The 18530-nt window shown below is 34.5% G+C and overlaps 4 protein-coding genes across 6 annotated transcripts; 3 read left to right on the top strand and 1 right to left on the bottom strand.

Moving 5' to 3' along the window:
- The first annotated feature begins 1811 nt into the window (after window positions 1-1811).
- Window positions 1812-3937, top strand: LOC108204928 (uncharacterized). Its single transcript, XM_017374624.2, has 2 exons — window positions 1812-2532; window positions 3798-3937. The coding sequence occupies exons 1-2, from the start codon at window positions 1901-1903 to the stop codon at window positions 3826-3828; spliced, it is 663 nt and encodes a 220-aa protein (XP_017230113.1). The 5' UTR covers window positions 1812-1900; the 3' UTR covers window positions 3829-3937.
- Window positions 3348-5111, bottom strand: LOC108204927 (glutathione S-transferase T3). Of its 2 annotated transcripts, XM_017374622.2 has the most exons (4): window positions 4983-5111; window positions 4810-4870; window positions 4095-4562; window positions 3348-4017 (listed from the first exon to the last, which is right to left on the bottom strand). In XM_017374622.2, the coding sequence occupies exons 3-4, from the start codon at window positions 4548-4550 to the stop codon at window positions 3481-3483; spliced, it is 993 nt and encodes a 330-aa protein (XP_017230111.2). In that variant the 5' UTR covers window positions 4551-4562; window positions 4810-4870; window positions 4983-5111; the 3' UTR covers window positions 3348-3480. The 2 variants fall into 2 exon arrangements, with proteins under 2 accessions (XP_017230111.2, XP_017230110.2); XM_017374621.2 differs by lacking the exon at window positions 4983-5111 and having other exon boundaries at window positions 4810-4975.
- Window positions 5112-5338: 227 nt separating this feature from the next.
- LOC108204925 (probable L-cysteine desulfhydrase, chloroplastic) lies at window positions 5339-9265 on the top strand. 2 transcript variants are annotated; one of them, XM_017374617.2, is made up of 2 exons: window positions 5339-6837; window positions 8879-9265. In XM_017374617.2, exon 1 carries the CDS (start codon window positions 5574-5576, stop codon window positions 6831-6833), a length of 1260 nt encoding a protein of 419 aa, XP_017230106.1. In that variant the 5' UTR covers window positions 5339-5573; the 3' UTR covers window positions 6834-6837; window positions 8879-9265. The 2 variants fall into 2 exon arrangements, with proteins under 2 accessions (XP_017230106.1, XP_017230107.1); XM_017374618.2 differs by having other exon boundaries at window positions 5340-6837; window positions 8924-9265.
- A 3229-nt stretch (window positions 9266-12494) lies between these two features.
- Window positions 12495-18343, top strand: LOC108204766 (aspartic proteinase A1). Its single transcript, XM_017374370.2, has 14 exons — window positions 12495-12653; window positions 13529-13873; window positions 13956-14016; window positions 14131-14225; window positions 14306-14418; window positions 14527-14695; window positions 14788-14827; window positions 15230-15294; window positions 16037-16150; window positions 16245-16306; window positions 16688-16844; window positions 16940-17059; window positions 17369-17457; window positions 17913-18343. Exons 2-14 carry the CDS (start codon window positions 13541-13543, stop codon window positions 17995-17997), a joined length of 1503 nt encoding a protein of 500 aa, XP_017229859.1. The 5' UTR covers window positions 12495-12653; window positions 13529-13540; the 3' UTR covers window positions 17998-18343.
- Window positions 18344-18530: the final 187 nt, after the last annotated feature.

Below are 18530 nucleotides of genomic sequence, written 5' to 3'. Positions count from 1 at the left end.
CTATGTTTGTATCTTGTGCTTGCGATGTAATTTGGTGGTGATTGGGTTTGATCTGGCGGTCGGTCGGGGCGATGACTGGGAACAGGTCTGGGAAGTGAAATAGGAGAGGTCGAGTAAGGGTGAGGGGTTGATTTTGTAAAGAACGGGTGTTGTCGTTGCGGCGATTTCGCCGGAGTCGGTAGTGGCAGAAGGGCATGAAGGCTGAGTTGAAATCTTTGGTGCTGATGGTGACTGAGGATCGAAAGGAGGAGTAACCCTAAACCCTAAACAAAAAACACAAAGAAAAAATACGGATATCAGTTGTATTTTATGTGTTTTTTAAAGGAAAAATACGAGATAAACACAGTCAATTAATGTTTTTAACGTTTTAATGGACGGAACGGTAGTATCGTTAACGGATCATAAACTGAGTGGTACCGCTTGTAAGTCAAAAACACAAAATGGTACCACTTGAAGAAGCCAATTACATAATGGTACCATTCATAATTTCTCAATATAATATGATAATATATTTTTCGAAAAATATAGATATTTATTCTCGTGAAACCATTTATTTTTAAATCACACACTTAAAATCATATAGCAATAATATTAATAATTACTCCACGTTTTGGATCAGTGATCTTATATTTTAATCTCCATCATGATTAAATTATTTTTAAGTTGCAATAATAACAAAAACCTAGTATAACATACTTTTTGTCTAATGATAGATATTTTTAATGAAACGGATTAATTTTTGATCATATTAAATATCATCCCGTCAAAATTAGATGATATTCATATAAACTAATACTACTAAACGACACTCTTTTAAAAAAATTTATAATAAAAATAATAAATATTTTATATATAAATGATACGTATAAATTAGTTCATTGTCATATTTTTCAATAACAAAAAATCATGAAAAGATTGTTACTACAATCCTCTCCAAAGTGGGCTATGAAAGAATAGCACTCATGGTGATTTTTTATTATAAAGAAATGATTTTATTAATAAAAATACTAATCAGAAGTCAGTCGGATCAAATTTCCGAATTTTCAACTACTATCTTACTGTGAAATAAAAGACGAGCTAAATAAATAATCATTTTGTAACATTGAAATTAGCAATGACATGAACATCGTCTATAGTCTAGTGTTCACAACTACCGCATCAATTATAGTCTAGTGTTCACAACTACCGCATCAATTACATTAATTGATATAGAAATAACAAATATTTTTAAAATATGAACAAATTTTTGTTACCAAAAACGAGTTCTTACAATATTTATCACCGTCCTAGGATTTGATGCTAGTCTTGTAAATATTCTGCAAACAATCATAAGTACACACAAAATTTGAAATATAACATAATAATATTTCAAAAATATGGGCATGTCTAAAAATCTTGATAAGAAGATATTTAACAAGATTCTCATTCATGAAATTTAGATTTTGATCTTATTAAAAATATGAAGAGAAGATGGAAGAGTAAAAAAGAGCAAAAATAACATAACCGGCGAGAGAATGAAGATTTAAAAACAGAAAAATTGATAATTAATCTTAAATACGGGAGTCGGACTATTAAAGAAGTTAGAGCATCTCCAATAGGCTCCTAACATCCTCTTAAAAATAATATAAATAATGTGGCTCCTAACAAGTTATTACATAGATTCCCGTGTCCAACTCCAACAACACTCTTTATCCTTATTCTCTATTTATATTAAATTCATATTTTGAACTCCACTACTGTACTGCCAACGTCCCTTTCTTCCAACGGTAATATGTGCCAATATGCAGTATATAAAAACTAAAAAGTCTTGCTTTATCAAGTCACCTGCTTCATAATTTATCTTTTATAAATCAAAGTTATCACTTCACTTGCTTCATATTTCATATCAATTTCTTTTATAATGGATCCTGATGATATCATAGCATATTTGGTTCAAGAAGAAGTGGAGGAAGAGGATGAAATGAATATTGCTCTGGCTTCATTTTCGGAACTCATTCGCAGAAGTAGTTCGAGGGTAGTTCGTCATGGAGGATCAGTGTTCAACCACCGTATGATTCGCCGTAATAGAGATTTAGGTAATCAACTTATCTATCGTGATTATTTCAGTGATAATCCTACATATCCGGATTATATTTTTCGTAGGAGATTTCGTATGAGAAGATCATTATTTGTTCGAATTCAAGCTGCGATTGAGTCACATGATCCCTACTTCGTGCAAAGATATAATGCAGCAGGAATTCTTGGTCTATCATCACTCCAAAAGATAACTGCAGCATTAAGAATTATTGCATATGGAGTCCCTGCAGATGCAATTGATGACTATATTCGAATTGGTGAAAGCACCGCAATTGAAAGTTTAAAAAAATTTGTCACAGCAATTGTGCAGATTTTTGGTGAGCAGTACTTAAGAAAGCCAAATAGTGCTGATATTAATAGATTGATGGAGGTTGCTAAGCAGCGTGGTTTTCCGGGGATGCTAGGCAGCATAGATTGTATGCATTGGAGATGGAAAAACTGCCCTACAGCAGCGTGGTAGGTTCTGTTTGATGTGCTCCTTTTATGAATGTTTCTGGTCCTTACTATGTTTTTTTCATCTATAACTGCTATTGACATTAGTTAAACATAACTGTTATTAACATTTGTTAAGGTTCTGGTTTATGCAGAACTAATATATCGTTGCTCTGTTGGCTATCTGCAATATCGCTCTTCTATAGATTTTTAAATCTTTTAAAATATTCATTTAAAATCTTGTAAATTATAGAAATTAGTTGCTGAGTTTCTCTTCATGTGAGCTAAGACTTGGCTTACCTGGTTATGAATCACCTGGGAGAGGATAGGTTAATTTGTATGGACTAAATAGGTTGATTTCATCTGGAGCTAAAAGGGTGTTTTTTGATACTCTTAATGAGTATATCTGCTTTGGTTATTTAGTTCTTTTTGATGAATTTATGTGCTTATTTGTTAATTTAGCTTCCTGATTAAAGTAGACAATTAAATCATAGAAATTAGTTGTTGCTTTGAGCCTCTGAGTGAACTCATGGCAGAAGCCAAGCCAGAAGAGCCACACTTCTCTGTTAACTCCTGGATCAAGACTGGTGGTGAATGCTTAACATTCGACCAACTTGCTCTTAGAGCTTCCCTAGTTAAAAAGCACAAGAATTGACTAAAGCAATTTTCTTTATGTACATTATGCAGACAACAGACATAGGAAAAGAATGAATTTGTTGGGCTTGTTTGCATTCTGGAAAGTTGTTTATAGATTTATTATTTATTCTTTAACCATCTATAGTTTTCTGTTAGCCGCAATGAGAGCAAAACTAATAAACAAAACAAACAACATTGATCATTCCAAAATGTGCATAATGAGCTGATATTAAACCATACAATTGTCAAATACATATATTCCAAAAATGTTGAGGCATTTAAACATTTGTAGTCCAAATCAATTGTCAAAAGATATTCTGATAAAGAAAGTAGTGATTACTTAGCAAACAAATTGCGCCTTCTTTCAATAATCTCTTGTTTTCTGGAGTTAAAATACTCAACTTCAATTGCCCCCATAGAACTTGTATCCATAGCCATTATTTTGGCATCAGCTTCATCTTGTTCTGCCGCTGCTCTTCTCTTCTCGCGCTCATCTCTATCTTTTGCTAACTGTCGCATTTCTTTGAGATGCTCATTTCTTTGTTTCCTGCATTCATTCTGATCAGCCATCATTTTCTCTAATATTGCAGCTCCACCATAATCACCGAACTCATTGTCTAATTTCTTTCTTTTTTTCTGGATTTCTTTTGCAGCTTTCCTCCCAATTGGCCTTTCAAAGGCTGAGTTTCCTAACATTTCACAATCCGGAGTTGAGGGAGAAGAAACTTTTGGACTGTCCTTTTGGAAAATTTTTGCTTTCTTTGTACCAAACTCAATATTCCATTTAGGCAAATGTCTCAGTAGATTCCAGCAGTGCTCAAGAGAAAAGTTGTGTTTGCAAAGATTTTTATACATATCCTTCGCATTATTAATCTGTTAAAAAAATCCACAACTCTTGTATCATTCATGTGAGTAGTCTATTAAATACAAATTACTAGGAAAAAAATTACCTTATCAGCTTCAGAGCACCCACTTTTTCCTTCTACTTGGTTATAATATCCTTGAAATTTATTGACGGCAAGTTGTATCACGGACCAACGATGCATCAATGAACAGCTGGTACGATCAGATTGAAAGTCTTTATGTTTCATAAAGTAGCTGTGCACTCTTTGCCAGTAAGTTTCATTTTTTTGATCAACCCCTGTGATAGGATCAAATGATACATTTTGCCATGCTGAGATTAGTAGCTCATCCTCCTGCTTACTAAAGTTTCTGGTTCGTTGTCTTTTCTCCTTCACCTTTTGTGAGCTAAAGTCTTGAGATGAGATTGATATTACTTCAGCATTTTCTTCTTCGTGACTTTGTGTGAGATGAGCACTTAAATTTGGTCTGGCAAATTCATCATATACAAAACATTCTGCACCAAGCATATTTGGAAAAGAAGGTACTTGTTCACTGTAATTCATCCTTAAGTGCACCTATCAAGTTAAAAAAAGAGAGGGTCTGCAGCTTTTAAAATCACCCAAAAATCATTGAACTATGCAGTCATTTTAATAGCCACAGTAGATCAAAAGAATCAAGTACCACCACAATTCTTTTACGTCAAAATCTAAAATATAAGCTTTAAAAACTCAATTTCATAAAAATTGAATTAGAATCAAGAAAAAATTAAATTTCTATACACCTATTTCAAGGAAAAAAAGTAACTAAAATTTAAGAAAAAACCTGAGATTGGTGATTCTGGCCATCAACAATAGCCGGTGGTGATGAGCGACAATCATTTGATCTGTTTGTAAAGTCCATCAATTTAACAATCTGAAGTTTAAAAATCTTTGACAAAAAAAACCATGCTGTGAAGAAGAGAAAATGGATAGTCAGATGTTGTGAAAAGAACCTACCCAGAGTATATATATTCTTGTTCACAAAAATGTTGGAGGGAAAAGTATAATCGAAAGAGAGGGAAAGCAAAGCAAAAGAGAGGGAAAACGTGTGAAATGATTAGACGGAATGAATTTTATTAATAAAATATGAGTTAAGAGCTGGGCATCCGCTCCTACAAATGAGGAGAGAGAAGAGCCTCTTAACTTTTCTTAACTTTTTAAAGAGTTACTAAGAGGTTGCTGGAGTGCCATTTTTGCTCATGTTCTTTAATTTTTGTTTTAAGAGCTTGGATAAAGAGTTTATTGGAGATGCTCTTAAGAAGAGCCACTCCGGTGATTTTAGTACTCAACTTCTTGTCTTGACGTATTGGATAAAATTATACGTTCTTTCCCCATCTCTCTCACACATTCGAAATAAAATAGTGCAAGTGCAGTATTTGCATACGCAATAAACACCACTAGAAACAACTCATGTATGCATCTCCGGCCAGCATATCACATCTCACCACTTGTGAATTCTGATCCTCTCTTCAAACACCACCTCAACCCCATCTCATAACAATCAAAACGGGCAATGATTCACCATCAAAGCCACCATCTTCAGCTCTGATGAGTCCCTCTGAGCTTGAGTCTGAGTTCTCCCACCATGATCCATCAGTCGCCCGGATCAACAACGGCAGTTTTGGGTCCTGCCCATCTTCAGTTATCGCAGCCCATCAGCACCACCAGCTCCAGTGGCTCAAACAGCCTGATCATTACTACTACAATACCCTCAAACCGTCTATTCTTTCGACTAGGCATTTCATCAAACACCTTATCTGCGCTAACAGTGTCGATGAGGTTTGTGTTGTTGATAATGCCACTACTGCTGCGGCTGTTGTTCTTCAGCATGTTTCTTGGTGTTTTATTGAGTCAAAGTTTGATCTTGGTGATGCGGCGGTTATGTTGCATTATGCTTATGGTGCTGTCAAGAAGTCTGTCCATGCTTATGTTAAGCGGGCAGGCGGGCGGGTGATTGAAGTGAAATTGCCTTTTCCTTTGTTGTGTAATGATGATATTGTTGATGAGTTTAAGAAGGCTTTGGATTTGGGGAAGGTGGGGGGTAAGAAGGTTAGGTTGGCTGTGATTGATCATATTACGTCGATGCCTAGTGTGGTTATTCCGGTTAAAGAGTTGGTACAATTGTGTCGGGATGAGGGAGTTGATTTTATTTTTGTGGATGGGGCGCATGCTATTGGGAATGTTGAGATTGATGTGAATGATATTGGTGCCGATTTTTATACTAGTAATTTACATAAGTGGTTCTTTTGTCCGCCTTCTGTTGCGTTTTTGCATTGTGCGAACACGGACAAGATGAAAGATTTGCATCATCCGGTGGTTTCACATGAGTATGGTAATGGGATAGCTGTTGAGAGTGGATGGATTGGCACTAGGGATTATAGTGCTCAGGTTGTCGTGCCTGAGGTCATGGAGTTTGTGAATAGGTTTGAAGGTGGGATTGAGGGTATAAGGAAGAGGAATCATGAGAAAGTTGTGGAAATGGGGGATATGCTGGTGAATGCTTGGGGTACGAATCTTGGTTCGCCACCAGAGATGTCTTCAAGTATGGTTATGGTAGGACTGCCAGTTTCTTTAGGGATTTCAAGTGATGCAGATGCTTTGAATTTGAGGACCCACTTGAGAAATAGTTATAAGGTAGAAGTGCCTATTTATTACAGAGCTCCAGAAGATGGTGAGGTTAATCCTATTACGGGCTATGCTAGAATTTCTCATCAGGTTTACAATAAACTAGATGACTATTTGAGGTTCAGGGATGCAGTTATAAAACTTGTTGCCGATGGGTTCACTTGTGCGCATCTTGACGGTTGAGAAGGTATGTTGTTTAGTGCAGTTAATTAACTACCAATTATATATGCCAAACCAATTTTGTTTGTAATGCTATCTAGCATTACGTGCCTGTTGGTTAGTTGTTGCTATATATTTCTTTTAGATCATATTCATATACAAGTTAAAAATCCTTTTCACAAAGCTTAAGCAGCAAAATGTTATACAATTACCAACTCCATTGTGATCATAATAAAATTGCTCCATGTCTGTGGATCCATTGTTTTCTTAGTGCGGGAACCAATTTTTTATCGCTATGACTAGTGTAGCATCACCGAGCAAGCGATAAAATCTTTTCGTGAAATCTACGATTTTGAGGACAAAGTGTATGATGTGTAGCCATCTTGTCTCTTATGCTTTATTGACCCTAAGATTTTAAGCCCCTTTTTTCAAGAATTGGAACTCTTCAATGATATGTTGATCTTTTTCAAATTTCTGCCAAGGTTGCCTAGGTCCCTTCTTATACTTTTTGTGCATAAAAGATGTCTATTAGTAAAGGACTCAATTCCAGAAGAAGGACTCTGCTTTTTAAGGATATGCTTTTACTAGTCCAGCTATAGTTTCAATATAAAAATATGTATAATTATGTTTTAATAAGACCATCGGCATTTGCCTAATTCATTTTTCATATCTTATCAACAGGATTACACAGAACATTCTTCATGTCTTATGTATAATTATGTACTTTTGTCTTTAATTTATGGTAGCCTGGATATCATTTTGTTTCACCCAGTGTTTTCAAAGGCAAAAAGTGCAGCGAAGCTCAAGGGGCCTCCTGTAGCTTATGTGTGGGCCTCTCAGAACTAAGTGCACTATATTAGTTATATATTTTGAATATGTGTAAATACTAGACCTTCCAATTAATAACAGTAACCTGAAGTGCAGACTAAGTTGTTCTTAGGTCGTTGTTTCATGATAATTTAAGGCATGTTAGAAGCTAACAAAAGCTAAATTTCTGCATCAACATGTTCTTTGTCGTCGAAATCACCTAAATCTTCATCATAATTAGGATCAAGATGCTTGTTCTCCACAAGTTCAACTCCTATTTTTCCTTATTCTCATGCTGAAATTCCTCTTCAATCTCGTCAGTTTTTCCTTACTCCTAGTAGATGATCTGACGATACAATTTTGTTTGCATTGGCCACTATTAGTTGTGGAATGGATGTTAACTACCATATTGGCGCACTTTTTAAAATATTGTTCAGATCTGATCAAAACTCGCTTCTACACATAAAGCGCGTTTCTTAGTTTTTTTTTTTTTTTTGCACTCTGCACTTTGTTAGTAAGCACGTTAAATCAAAGCTTTATCCCTGGGATTTTGGAAAGCGAATCCCGACATGTGAGCTTTGCTTAAGCCTCAGTTTGGATTACAAGCTTTAAGCACGCTTATAACCACACTGGTTACATGTTAAGTGTGTATGTCAGAACTTTAAATTCTACTTTATGTGATTGTGATGTCAAATGTAAAGCTCTTTGAATTTTTCCTGTAACTTTTTCGAAATAGCTGCGACATTGTAAGATGCATCTTAAATCCTGAAATATAATTTCTTTCTGCATTTGCATAATTAGAGCATCTCGAGCAGTATCCTAGTGAGGTTCCCCAAATATATATATAATAAACAATTCAATTTATAAAAAATAAGGACTCTATATTGAATGACAACTCCAACAATAATCTCTATTTGTGTTCCTTGTTATTGTTATAGTATTAAATTCAAAATCTATTAGCAAAAAGATAATGTAAAAAATGTGGGAAAGAGTGCGCCATAGGTGAGAACTGAATTTTTATCATTAAAAACCAAATGAGGAATGTGTTAGCCCTTACCAATTTATGAGGAATGAAAAGTGGATTCTAAAAGTTCAAGGGAATGACTAAGACTCTGTTGAAGTGGATTTTTGTAGCATATTCCTCAAAATTATAGTTTAAGGCATCATATAGCTAATGCTAATTTGTTGGAGATGCTCTTACATGTTTAGTCATTGCTAGCAAGAAAATTCTGGTAACTGTTTCATGCTTCCTCTTAATGTAGTTGAAGGCAAAGTACTTGAGACGAATAATACTCATGCTTATGCAGCTTTAAGAACACCGGATCTCAGAGCTTCAAAACATGATCCAAGTTCCTCAGGACCCGAATAGCACAAAAGTTAGCTCTGCATACAGGACTTGCCTGAAAATCCTCTTGCAAGACTGGAGTGTTTGTTGTTGTTTGTCAGTTACCTTAAGTGCAGAATTAACATAATAGAGAGAATCACAACTCTATGCATGCATTATAGTGTTAGCTACATATATGGCATGCTATTTGTTCTTATATACGATAACATTTAAGTTCATCGCATGAGCGGATCATCTCATTTTTTGCTTTTCCTTATTGAGAATCATACTTTTGAAATAAAGATCATGTCATTAAATTTGTGTACTTTGCGACCTGTTTGGGATTCCTTTGACTGAATTGTTATTTCCCTGGACATTAACTTGGGTGGCTCTTAAAACAGCAGAACTGGGGTTAGTTTATATGCAAAAGATTCAGTATTTACTGAAGAAGGGGAACTAGATTTGGGTTTCTGGAGAATCTGTGGCAATTAAAAATACCAACGAAGGCAAAAGAATCACTCGTGGATGCAGTTGTAGGGTGCCTGCCAACTATGGTTCGATAAGAGAAAAAATTGTGGATGTCATCCTATTTGTAGAAGGGCTCCAGAGTCTATTTTGCACATCTTGGTGTCCTGTAGTTCTTGCAAAGAGGTGGTAGAATCTCTTTGGTACAGTATGGGGGTTTGGCATCATGTCGATATGGGTTCAGTTTTGTGGCTAGAGATTAGGTGGCAAAACTGTTGGAGGCACGGGTAATTCGATGTTCATCTTAGAAGATTTCTTTATTTGGTTAGTTATAATTGTAGTTGTTTGATAAATAGCTTAAATGATGTTAAGCTTATTTCTGCAAGACAATTTGCCAACAAGGTGGATCATCACCCTGTGAATGTCTTCGGCGGCCTAATGAAGATAGACAGAACCACAGCAGCGTAGATTAGCATCTTTTAGCTTGTGATTAATCAACCAGAAACTTCTCAGACAGAAATTAAATTGATCACAGCACACACTAACGTCTTTCGAAGGTCCTGCAGATTTCCCACATAATTCGTCAATAAAGAAAACTAGCGAATCAGGGCCATTACAGAGATGGCACCACAGGCAGCCCACCTAAGACTCCGGGGAACCATGATTATAGGACCTGCAATGAAGTACGCATTTCTAAGGATGCTTCAAGAATGTGAATCAATGATACTATATCCAAACAGGAGAAGCAACAACATAAGAAGAATTCTAGGACATCAACATCACAAGCTGAATTATGAATAACCCGTTTTGTCATGGGAGGCTATTCGTTCAACTGGTGAAATACGTTCCAAGGGGACAGTTTTATAGTGGACTCGTTACTTTTTTATACCATTGTTCTTCGTCTCTTTTTTCAATCTTTTATACCATTGTTCTTAGTCTCTTTTTTCAATTTCGATAGGTTATTATCTTATAAACACATGAACACGATTTCTGTTTATCGCATAGAATGTCTAACCGATACTAGCCAGTAGCGAATAAGAATGCAGTATATAATTTTACGAGAACAGGACTAACTTGTAACATAGTTTCTACTAATGGAGCCTGAAATGGTACAAGCATGAACAAGTTAGTCTGTGTAAGATAAAACCAAAAAACATGCATAGTGATATCAGGGAGAACAAGTATAATCTTGCATAAGGATGAAAACAAGAATAATACTATAACAAGTGTTTCACAGGCATTAGTCAAACACTTGAAAGGCAGAGTGTATGATATGTATATACAAATTTGCGATGGAAAATCGTTTATATCAATACAAATTATTAAAACATCCCGGAAATAGGTATTGTGGAATACAAATTTTTGGAATGAGTAATATATTTCGAAAAAACAGACATACAATTTCTAAAATGGATATTCTAAACTATACACATTTTAAAAATAAATGCATTTCGGATTTTTGTTATCATGAGGTTTGCATCATACACAACACACATATTAATCAATTATGTCTGTAAAAATTATATAAATACATCATATCATTTATTCACAAAAAATTAATAAATTATATATATATATATATATATATATATATATATTATTTAACGTAGGAACTCGCAACCGTTATGTTCGGGTGCGCACGGCTGAGACATAATCACAAATTTCTTCCTCTTTCGGGAGTTGAACTTGTGACCAGGATACAAGTCCACTCTTTAACCAGCTGAACCAACCCTTGCGGCAAAAATTATATTTTTTATCGTCAATTCAAAAAGTGATATACTTTTATAAATATAAAAATTATGATATACAGTTAAATCTCAATTAAGTAATATCCAATAAAATAATAACCTCACTTAAGTAATAAATTTTGTCGGTCCTAACTTGGGCCAATGTTGTAAAGTAATATTTTCGCTAAAAGTATAAGATAATAAAAATTTAGAAATTCATTAAAGGCCCAGGTAATATGTAAAGTAATATAATGTACTCTATATGAATTATAAATTTCAGTTCTTTTTAAGATATGAATCGTGTGAAAGAAAAAGATATGAATCTATGGTAGCTTGTTTCTTCCTTCCACCAAGGCCAAAATTAACCTCATCCTTGACTTTATGTAAAACATAAATAACTCCCGATATATTTTGCTCATGCTGTAACAAGTACTCCCTCCATTCCAAAATAATAGTCGCTTTGACTTTGTGCACGTATTTTGAAGTGCAAAAAAAACATACTTGCACATGTTATTTTTGAAATTTTCTTTTTCTGAATAAAAATAGAGATTTTAAATTTTTATTCAGAAAAATAAAATTTCAAATATAATGTGTAGAAGTATGGTTATTTTACACCTCAAAATACGTGCACAAAGTCAAAGCGACTATTATTTTGGAATGGAAGGAGTAATTGTTTAGGGGTCGTTTGGTTCATGGGTATGTGGAATCAGGTATGGAGTTTGTCCATTCCAAACCCATACCTGGTGTTTGGTTGGGAAAAATTAAATCTCAAACCCATAGCTTAGACCCCCAAGGTATGAGTTTTTGATACCTAGGTAGGGAGGTGGGTATGAGATGGAGGTATGAGAATCCATTTATTTTTTATTTTTTTGTATTTATTTAAGTAATCAAATATTAATATTTTATATAAAATTAAATCAATGATGCAAAAATATATAACAATAATAATTTTATTAATTTTTTCAATTAATATAAATTAATAACTTATTTTTACAAAAATTGTATATATTGATTCCAGCACTCAACCAAACACATGATATCAGATATGATACCTCGAACCCATACCAGCTTAACCCGATTCCTCATTCCAACCCGATACCACCCTTCGAACCAAACGACCCCTTAAAGTGTTGATTGCTTCAAATGTTTCCTTTGATGACACGCTTGAGATGATGTACAGTACACGTAAAATAATAAATTCAATAAAATAATATTTTTTCCCCATCCTAAGAGTATTATTTTAAAAAGGTTTAACTGTATGTCATTTATGATCAGTGTAATTTTAAAAATGGAATGGACAAATCACGTCGTTGAGTCGGTAGAATCGTTGAAATTTAACCGTGCTTTGAATGACTATTAGGTGGGAGGGATGAGGTGGGTGAAGCAGCACTGCAGCATTGAGCATATACCATTATTATTATTTTATCTTTATCTCCTTTGCTTATTTATATCACTCCTCCTCACTTCGAGTTCTTACACATACGTACAACCTCATAAACTACTCCTCGTGAACACTCCAAGGTATGACTTTTATCTTTCCCACGTACACGTCTCCTTTCTTACATCAACTCGCTTCATTTCTTCACAACCCTGAGCCTATGATCTCCAATCTTTTCTTATCATAGTTAATAACTCACCTTGTATGTGCTTTCTTGTCACTGTTTTAACTTGGAATTAAAGATAAGATGATATTTTTAGGTTGAGGACTGAGCATATGAACCTTGTTAGTACTTTGATCAATCTTGAACTTTGGTCAACTTGATGTGAAGTGGATTATGTCTGATGGGTCATGACTTGTTTAGAATTTTTTGTTGTGATATGGTTAGGGTAATGAGATTCTTAGTTGCTTCTTGGTGTGATGAGTACTGAGTTTCTCTCTGAGAATCAGCTGCTGTTATGTTTTCGAGGTTATATGTTAATGACTTGAGTTTAGTTCTTTTGCTGTTAAAACACCCCCCTTAGGGTTGATTAAATGAAATTATCCAATTTTGAGGTGGAGGACTGAAGTTTTAACAAGAGGGACCAGATTCATAAAAAATGGTTGGTTGATAAAATCTACAAGTTGATTTAGGGGTTTTGTCGCTTATCTCTCCAGTTCTGTTCAGGAGTTTTCATAATCGAGAATTGGCTTCTTGATACACTGTTTGTGATGCTAGTGATCCTTGATCATAACTTAGTACTTTGTTTTCCCTTCAGCAGCTTTGTTTTCAATATTTTTTGCCTGATAAATAGTGTAATTGATTCTCAACCGATTTGGCTTCTGTCTGTCTTATTCAAAATCACTCTATTTTGTAGTTATAGCATTTTGTATTTGGTATGCATTTTTTATTATCTAGATTAGCCTGCTCTCTTTTCATGTTATTCGCACAATTTAACTTTTAGTCATTTATTAACAGAATCCGTAGAACATGGGGAATAAGTATCTTTGGACAATTCTCTGTTTATGGGCTTTCACATGCACTCTTATTAATGCTTCCTCTGATGGTTTATTGAGAGTTGGTTTGAAAAAACGGCAGTTGGATCGCGACAGCATTAAAGCTGCCAGAAGTAGTAAACTAGATAGTAAATATGTGAAGACTGGTTTGGGTGATTCGGACATCGATACTGTATCTCTAACAAACTATTTGGATGCCCAATATTATGGAGAAATTGGTATTGGCTCACCTCTCCAGAAATTCACTGTCATATTTGATACTGGGAGTTCAAATCTCTGGGTTCCATCATCAAAATGCTACTTCTCGGTGAGTTATTAGGGAAACTTACACTCACTATCTTCCATTCCTCATACTTGGAAAGTCACATAATATATAAAATTATGTGCAGATTGCTTGCTGGTTACATCCCAAGTACAAATCAAAGAAATCTAGTACATATACTGAAAATGGTAAAAGACATCAAGCTTCATTCAGTCTCGAAGTTGTTTACTATAAGAAAATCTATCAAGCTTATAATATATAAATAGTTTGAATGCATGAATTGTTTGATTGATTTATCGTAGGAAAAAAGGTTACAATAAATTATGGATCAGGATCAGTTTCTGGCTTCCTAAGTCAAGACAATGTCGAAGTTGGGGATCTTTTGATCAAGGATCAAGTACGTCTGCCATTTTTTCACACTCAACTCAAATTTGAGACCTTTTATTAATAGTCTGATGGTCTTGACTATTAATGTAGGTTTTCATTGAGACTACGAAAGAAGGAAGCCTTTCTTTTGTAGTGGCAAAATTTGATGGGATTCTTGGACTTGGATTCCAGGAAATTTCTGTCGGAAATGTGGTTCCACCCTGGTATCATTTTGGACCCAGTTGTTTTTTAGAACTTTACATCCTTGAAGAGAGACTTTTCCCTGTTTTGTGCTTCTGTCTTTAATGTATCTAAATTTCTACAAAATGCAGGTACAATATGGTGGACCAGGGTCTGGTGAAGGAAGAGGTATTCTCATTTTGGCTTAATCGAGATGCAGATGCAGAAGAGGGGGGTGAGCTTGTTTTTGGTGGTGTTGACCCAAAACATTTCAAGGGGGAGCACACTTACGTTCCAATAACTGATAAGGGTTACTGGCAGGTTTGTATTGTTCAAAGATGAAGTGGTAATCTAATCTGATTTTTTTGTTATATTCTTCTATTAAAGCTGATCATCTTTTTTTCTTTTCACAGTTTGATATGGGCGATTTTCTCATTGGAAATATGTCGACAGGTCAATTTTTTAATTTTTGTTTTAAAGTGAACTTTTGATAAATTTTAATGTGTAGCATTCACTTTTCTATCCTTACTTGCTACTAGTCTTTTTTCTAAAAGATGTTTTGGTTAAAAGCAGCATGGGAAGTTAACATTTCCAGCTATGTTTATGACCAATTTAGAAAGTTTGAATAAGTGATCTAAACCAAACATACTAATACAGGACTTCGGAGTCTTAACAGGAATATTATTGTGGTTCAGGTCTAATCTAGTCAATAAATTTTCAGGCATTTTAATAAGCTGTAAATTTCTTTTTGTGATAAATGTTAAGAGCACAAAAGTCAATTAATTTCTTTATTTGTTTTATTACCTTAGACTTAGTTGGAAAACAGATTATGAGTCTCCAATGTTTTCCCCTCAGGTTATTGTGATGGAGGTTGTTCTGCTATTGTGGATTCTGGGACATCCTTGCTTGCTGGTCCAACTGTTAGTTTCCCTGCCTTTTATCAACCGATCCGAATTTCTTCTGATTCTCAAAATATGAAGTCAGTTATCTTTTTGAAAAAATTGCACGCAGTGCTTGTAGGATATGCCCCACATTCCTATATGAGTTGTATTCTTATTTATGATAGAAAAGGTTTGTGAAAATATATTAATTTGTATTAAAATTCCTATTTAAGATGAGGAAGTTGGTAATTATTAATTATTATACATAAGGGTTCTAAGTTGATTATGATAGGAAAAGTTATGGTGCATATAGAAACGGTTGATTGTTGGCAATGAGTGTATGAGAAGACTAGAGATTTTTGTAGGACATGTTCAAGAGAGATTTTTGCATCAAATATGGTGATTTGATCACGAATTAAGTGAGGGAGTGTCTCCATTTTTGTTATATATTCATTATAGTGAATATCTGGTCTTACCCTCCCGTATGTGGTTTTCACATTGAAATTATTTTGTCTGCTATTTGTTTTTGGCAAATTTGTAAAAATACCTATGTTTTCAAACTTTTTTTAAAAATTAAGGTCAAAGTTGCATATGAGGTTGCAACCCTGGTTGAAATTATTTGCTTTTCATGTTGCAACAGTTGCAACTTGCAATTGTGGTTGCATCATATTTTTGGGAAAAAAATATTTAACTTGGGTATTTTTGAAAAAAGCCTTTTTTTTTTTTTTTACCAAAGTCTGTTGAGAAATCCTAACAATCTTTGTTGGTCTATCAACTTCAGAATGTGGTGACCCAAATTAACCATGCCATAGGAGCAGAAGGAATAGTCAGCATGGAATGTAAAGAAGTTGTGTCTGAATATGGAGAAATGATATGGGATCTTCTAGTATCAGGGGTTTGTTTTTCATGCATCTCTTAAGTATATGGTATATTTAATCCTTATTTAGTTAAGCTTTAGTATCATAATTTATTTATCATGTTACTTACAGTTGGGACCTGACGTAGTATGTTCACAAATTGGCTTGTGTTCCTCATATGGAAAACATCAGAGGTTTGGATATCTGAACTATTTCATATACAGTATCTGGCTTTACTATGTCCCAACAGCTTTTATGATCACAATTTTGCTTTTAAACAATTGTTATAATCATTATGGCTGTTATTTCATGGATGAAATGTCGGCTGGGAGGATTGCTGTAGGTTATTTTGTAATTAATGTATAACATTTAAAGTCAAATTCTTAGAGCGAATGTTACCCTAGGTTGGTTGCACTTCCACTAGCACGTATATAAAGTTCCTATAAACCCAATAGCAAATATAATTTGTTGATGTATATGTGGATTCAGTTAACATGACCGGATGTTATTTTTGCTCCTGTAATCATAATTTCTTATTGGACAATGGTTGACAATTATAGAAGTTTTCGTTTCAGTTCAATCATTAAAACAGTTGTCGAAAAGGCCGACCAAGGGGAGGCTTCTTCTAGCGATGACCTTGGATGCACTGCATGCGAACTGCTTGTGTCTTGGGTCTCAACTCAACTGAAACAAAAGGGAACTAAGGAGTCGGTGCTTAACTATGTGAATCAGGTGATCAATTTAAGACTATCTCTTTAAGTAACTCTTGAAACTTCTTTTATGATTTAGTTTGTGCGGCATTGAATATTTAATTTACGTTTTATCAGCTCTGTGAAAGTTTTCCAAGTCCAATGGGAGAATCAGTAATTGATTGCAACAGCCTCTCCAAAATGCCAAACATCACATTTACAATTGGAAAGAAAACTTTCAGTCTCACCCCAGAACAGGTTTGAAGATTTTTTTTCCCTGAATTCCAAATATCCTAAAGGTTTTGATGATAATGCTTTTCACATTGTGATACTCTCGTAAAGCCAGCATACTTATCATTTTCGACACAATGTATGCATGCATTAGTCATTGACTAGGCAGAGTTTATTTTAGTATTATACCGCTAAGCTAAAGTTAAGAGGCGCCATAAGAGAAAGCATCTAATGATTGATATTACCATTGTTAAGGTCAAGATGAAAATTGGTAAACAAAAAGTACTTGCTTTAGTGGTTTATTTCCAAGTTGCCTTGTCTTTTGTTTTGTTTCAGTATATACTTAAAACTGGAGAAGGTGTTGCTACCGTCTGTCTTAGTGGGTTTATAGCTCTGGATGTGCCACCTCCAAAAGGCCCGCTGTGGTATGTAATATTGCTGTTTATATTTTTATGCTGCTCTTTTTCTTTATCTGCTTAAGAATCAAGTCAAAGTATAATGTATTTTCTCACATTACCTCCCAACTCAAGTCAAATGATACCGTGTAATTTGCTGCAACTCAAATTGAGGGTGTTGCCATGAAGTCCCATAGGACCCATACATTAAATATCTGCTATGTTACTATACATTTCTTCACAATAAAACCCAAGGCATCGCCTATACGTAATTAGTTTGACTAGTATCAACTTAATTTAAGTCGACGAATGGATTAGATACTGAGTTTTTAATTCTTACAATTTGAGGTAACTAAAAAGTCAAAGAGGGCATGCTGCATTGATGTCCTCACACACAAGTGTTACGTCCACAGACTTTTTTTTTTCCCTTCTGGAATGGCATTTCAGAAAACCATTGTCTCTAACGCCAAGAAAAAATTCTGCAGGATCCTTGGAGATGTTTTCATGGGTGTATATCATACCATCTTTGACTACGGTAATCTTCAACTAGGCTTTGCTGAATCTACTTGATGACTACCATTCAACTAGCAGCCATCGGAAACTCTACATCTACGAGTTTGTGAGGCTGCACTTGGTTAGGCTGCACTTGGTTAGTGCTAATTAAGTCATAGTTGCCTAAACATTCCGGTTTGTCTGTGTTATTAATACCAAAGGCACCTGGTGAAGTATGTATTATTTCCAGTGTCTTTTGAAGAGAATACTTTCTATCTTCTCTTCAAATCACAACATCTGAGTAATATGTTGTTATTGTAAGACATTACTGAACTTTGGTGCTTGTCCATGTATCTAGTTTATACTTTGCTGTTGCATAATTAATAAGTCTATGAACATCTGTAGTGGTATATATTGTTTGCTACTTCTGGATTTTGTGGAGAATAAGTTTTACTAACATATAAATTGTTTTCTGAGGAATAATTTAATTTTTTTAATCTTATGTTAAACTTTGTAACAATTATTTAATTTTTAATCTTAAGGAAATTTATAATGCCAATAAACTTCGTAAAATGAAGAACTCTTGTTTGTATCCCTCTAGTCAGGTTCGG

This window comes from Daucus carota, chromosome 1, assembly GCF_001625215.2.
Source record: "Daucus carota subsp. sativus chromosome 1, DH1 v3.0, whole genome shotgun sequence".
In the NCBI taxonomy this organism is placed as follows: Eukaryota; Viridiplantae; Streptophyta; class Magnoliopsida; order Apiales; family Apiaceae; genus Daucus; species Daucus carota.
This window is presented reverse-complemented; position numbering and strand designations above follow the sequence as displayed.

Bases quoted from the DNA above. Each gene is read 5' to 3' on its own strand.
- LOC108204766 (XM_017374370.2), top strand. From the start codon at position 13,541: ATGGGGAATAAGTATCTTTGGACAATTCTCTGTTTATGGGCTTTCACA. The intron at 14,696-14,787 runs GTTTGTATTGTT...TTCTTTTCACAG, and splicing joins CTGATAAGGGTTACTGGCAG to TTTGATATGGGCGATTTTCT. The intron at 16,307-16,687 runs GTTTGGATATCT...TTTTCGTTTCAG, and splicing joins TCATATGGAAAACATCAGAG to TTCAATCATTAAAACAGTTG.
- LOC108204928 (XM_017374624.2), top strand. From the start codon at position 1,901: ATGGATCCTGATGATATCATAGCATATTTGGTTCAAGAAGAAGTGGAG. The intron at 2,533-3,797 runs GTAGGTTCTGTT...TTTCTTTTGCAG, and splicing joins AACTGCCCTACAGCAGCGTG to CTTTCCTCCCAATTGGCCTT.
- LOC108204927 (XM_017374621.2), bottom strand. From the start codon at position 4,887: ATGGACTTTACAAACAGATCAAATGATTGTCGCTCATCACCACCGGCT. The intron at 4,563-4,809 runs GTTTTTTCTTAA...TTAACTTGATAG, and splicing joins GCCAGAATCACCAATCTCAG to GTGCACTTAAGGATGAATTA. The intron at 4,018-4,094 runs GTAATTTTTTTC...TTTTTTTAACAG, and splicing joins GGTGCTCTGAAGCTGATAAG to ATTAATAATGCGAAGGATAT.
- LOC108204925 (XM_017374617.2), top strand. From the start codon at position 5,574: ATGAGTCCCTCTGAGCTTGAGTCTGAGTTCTCCCACCATGATCCATCA.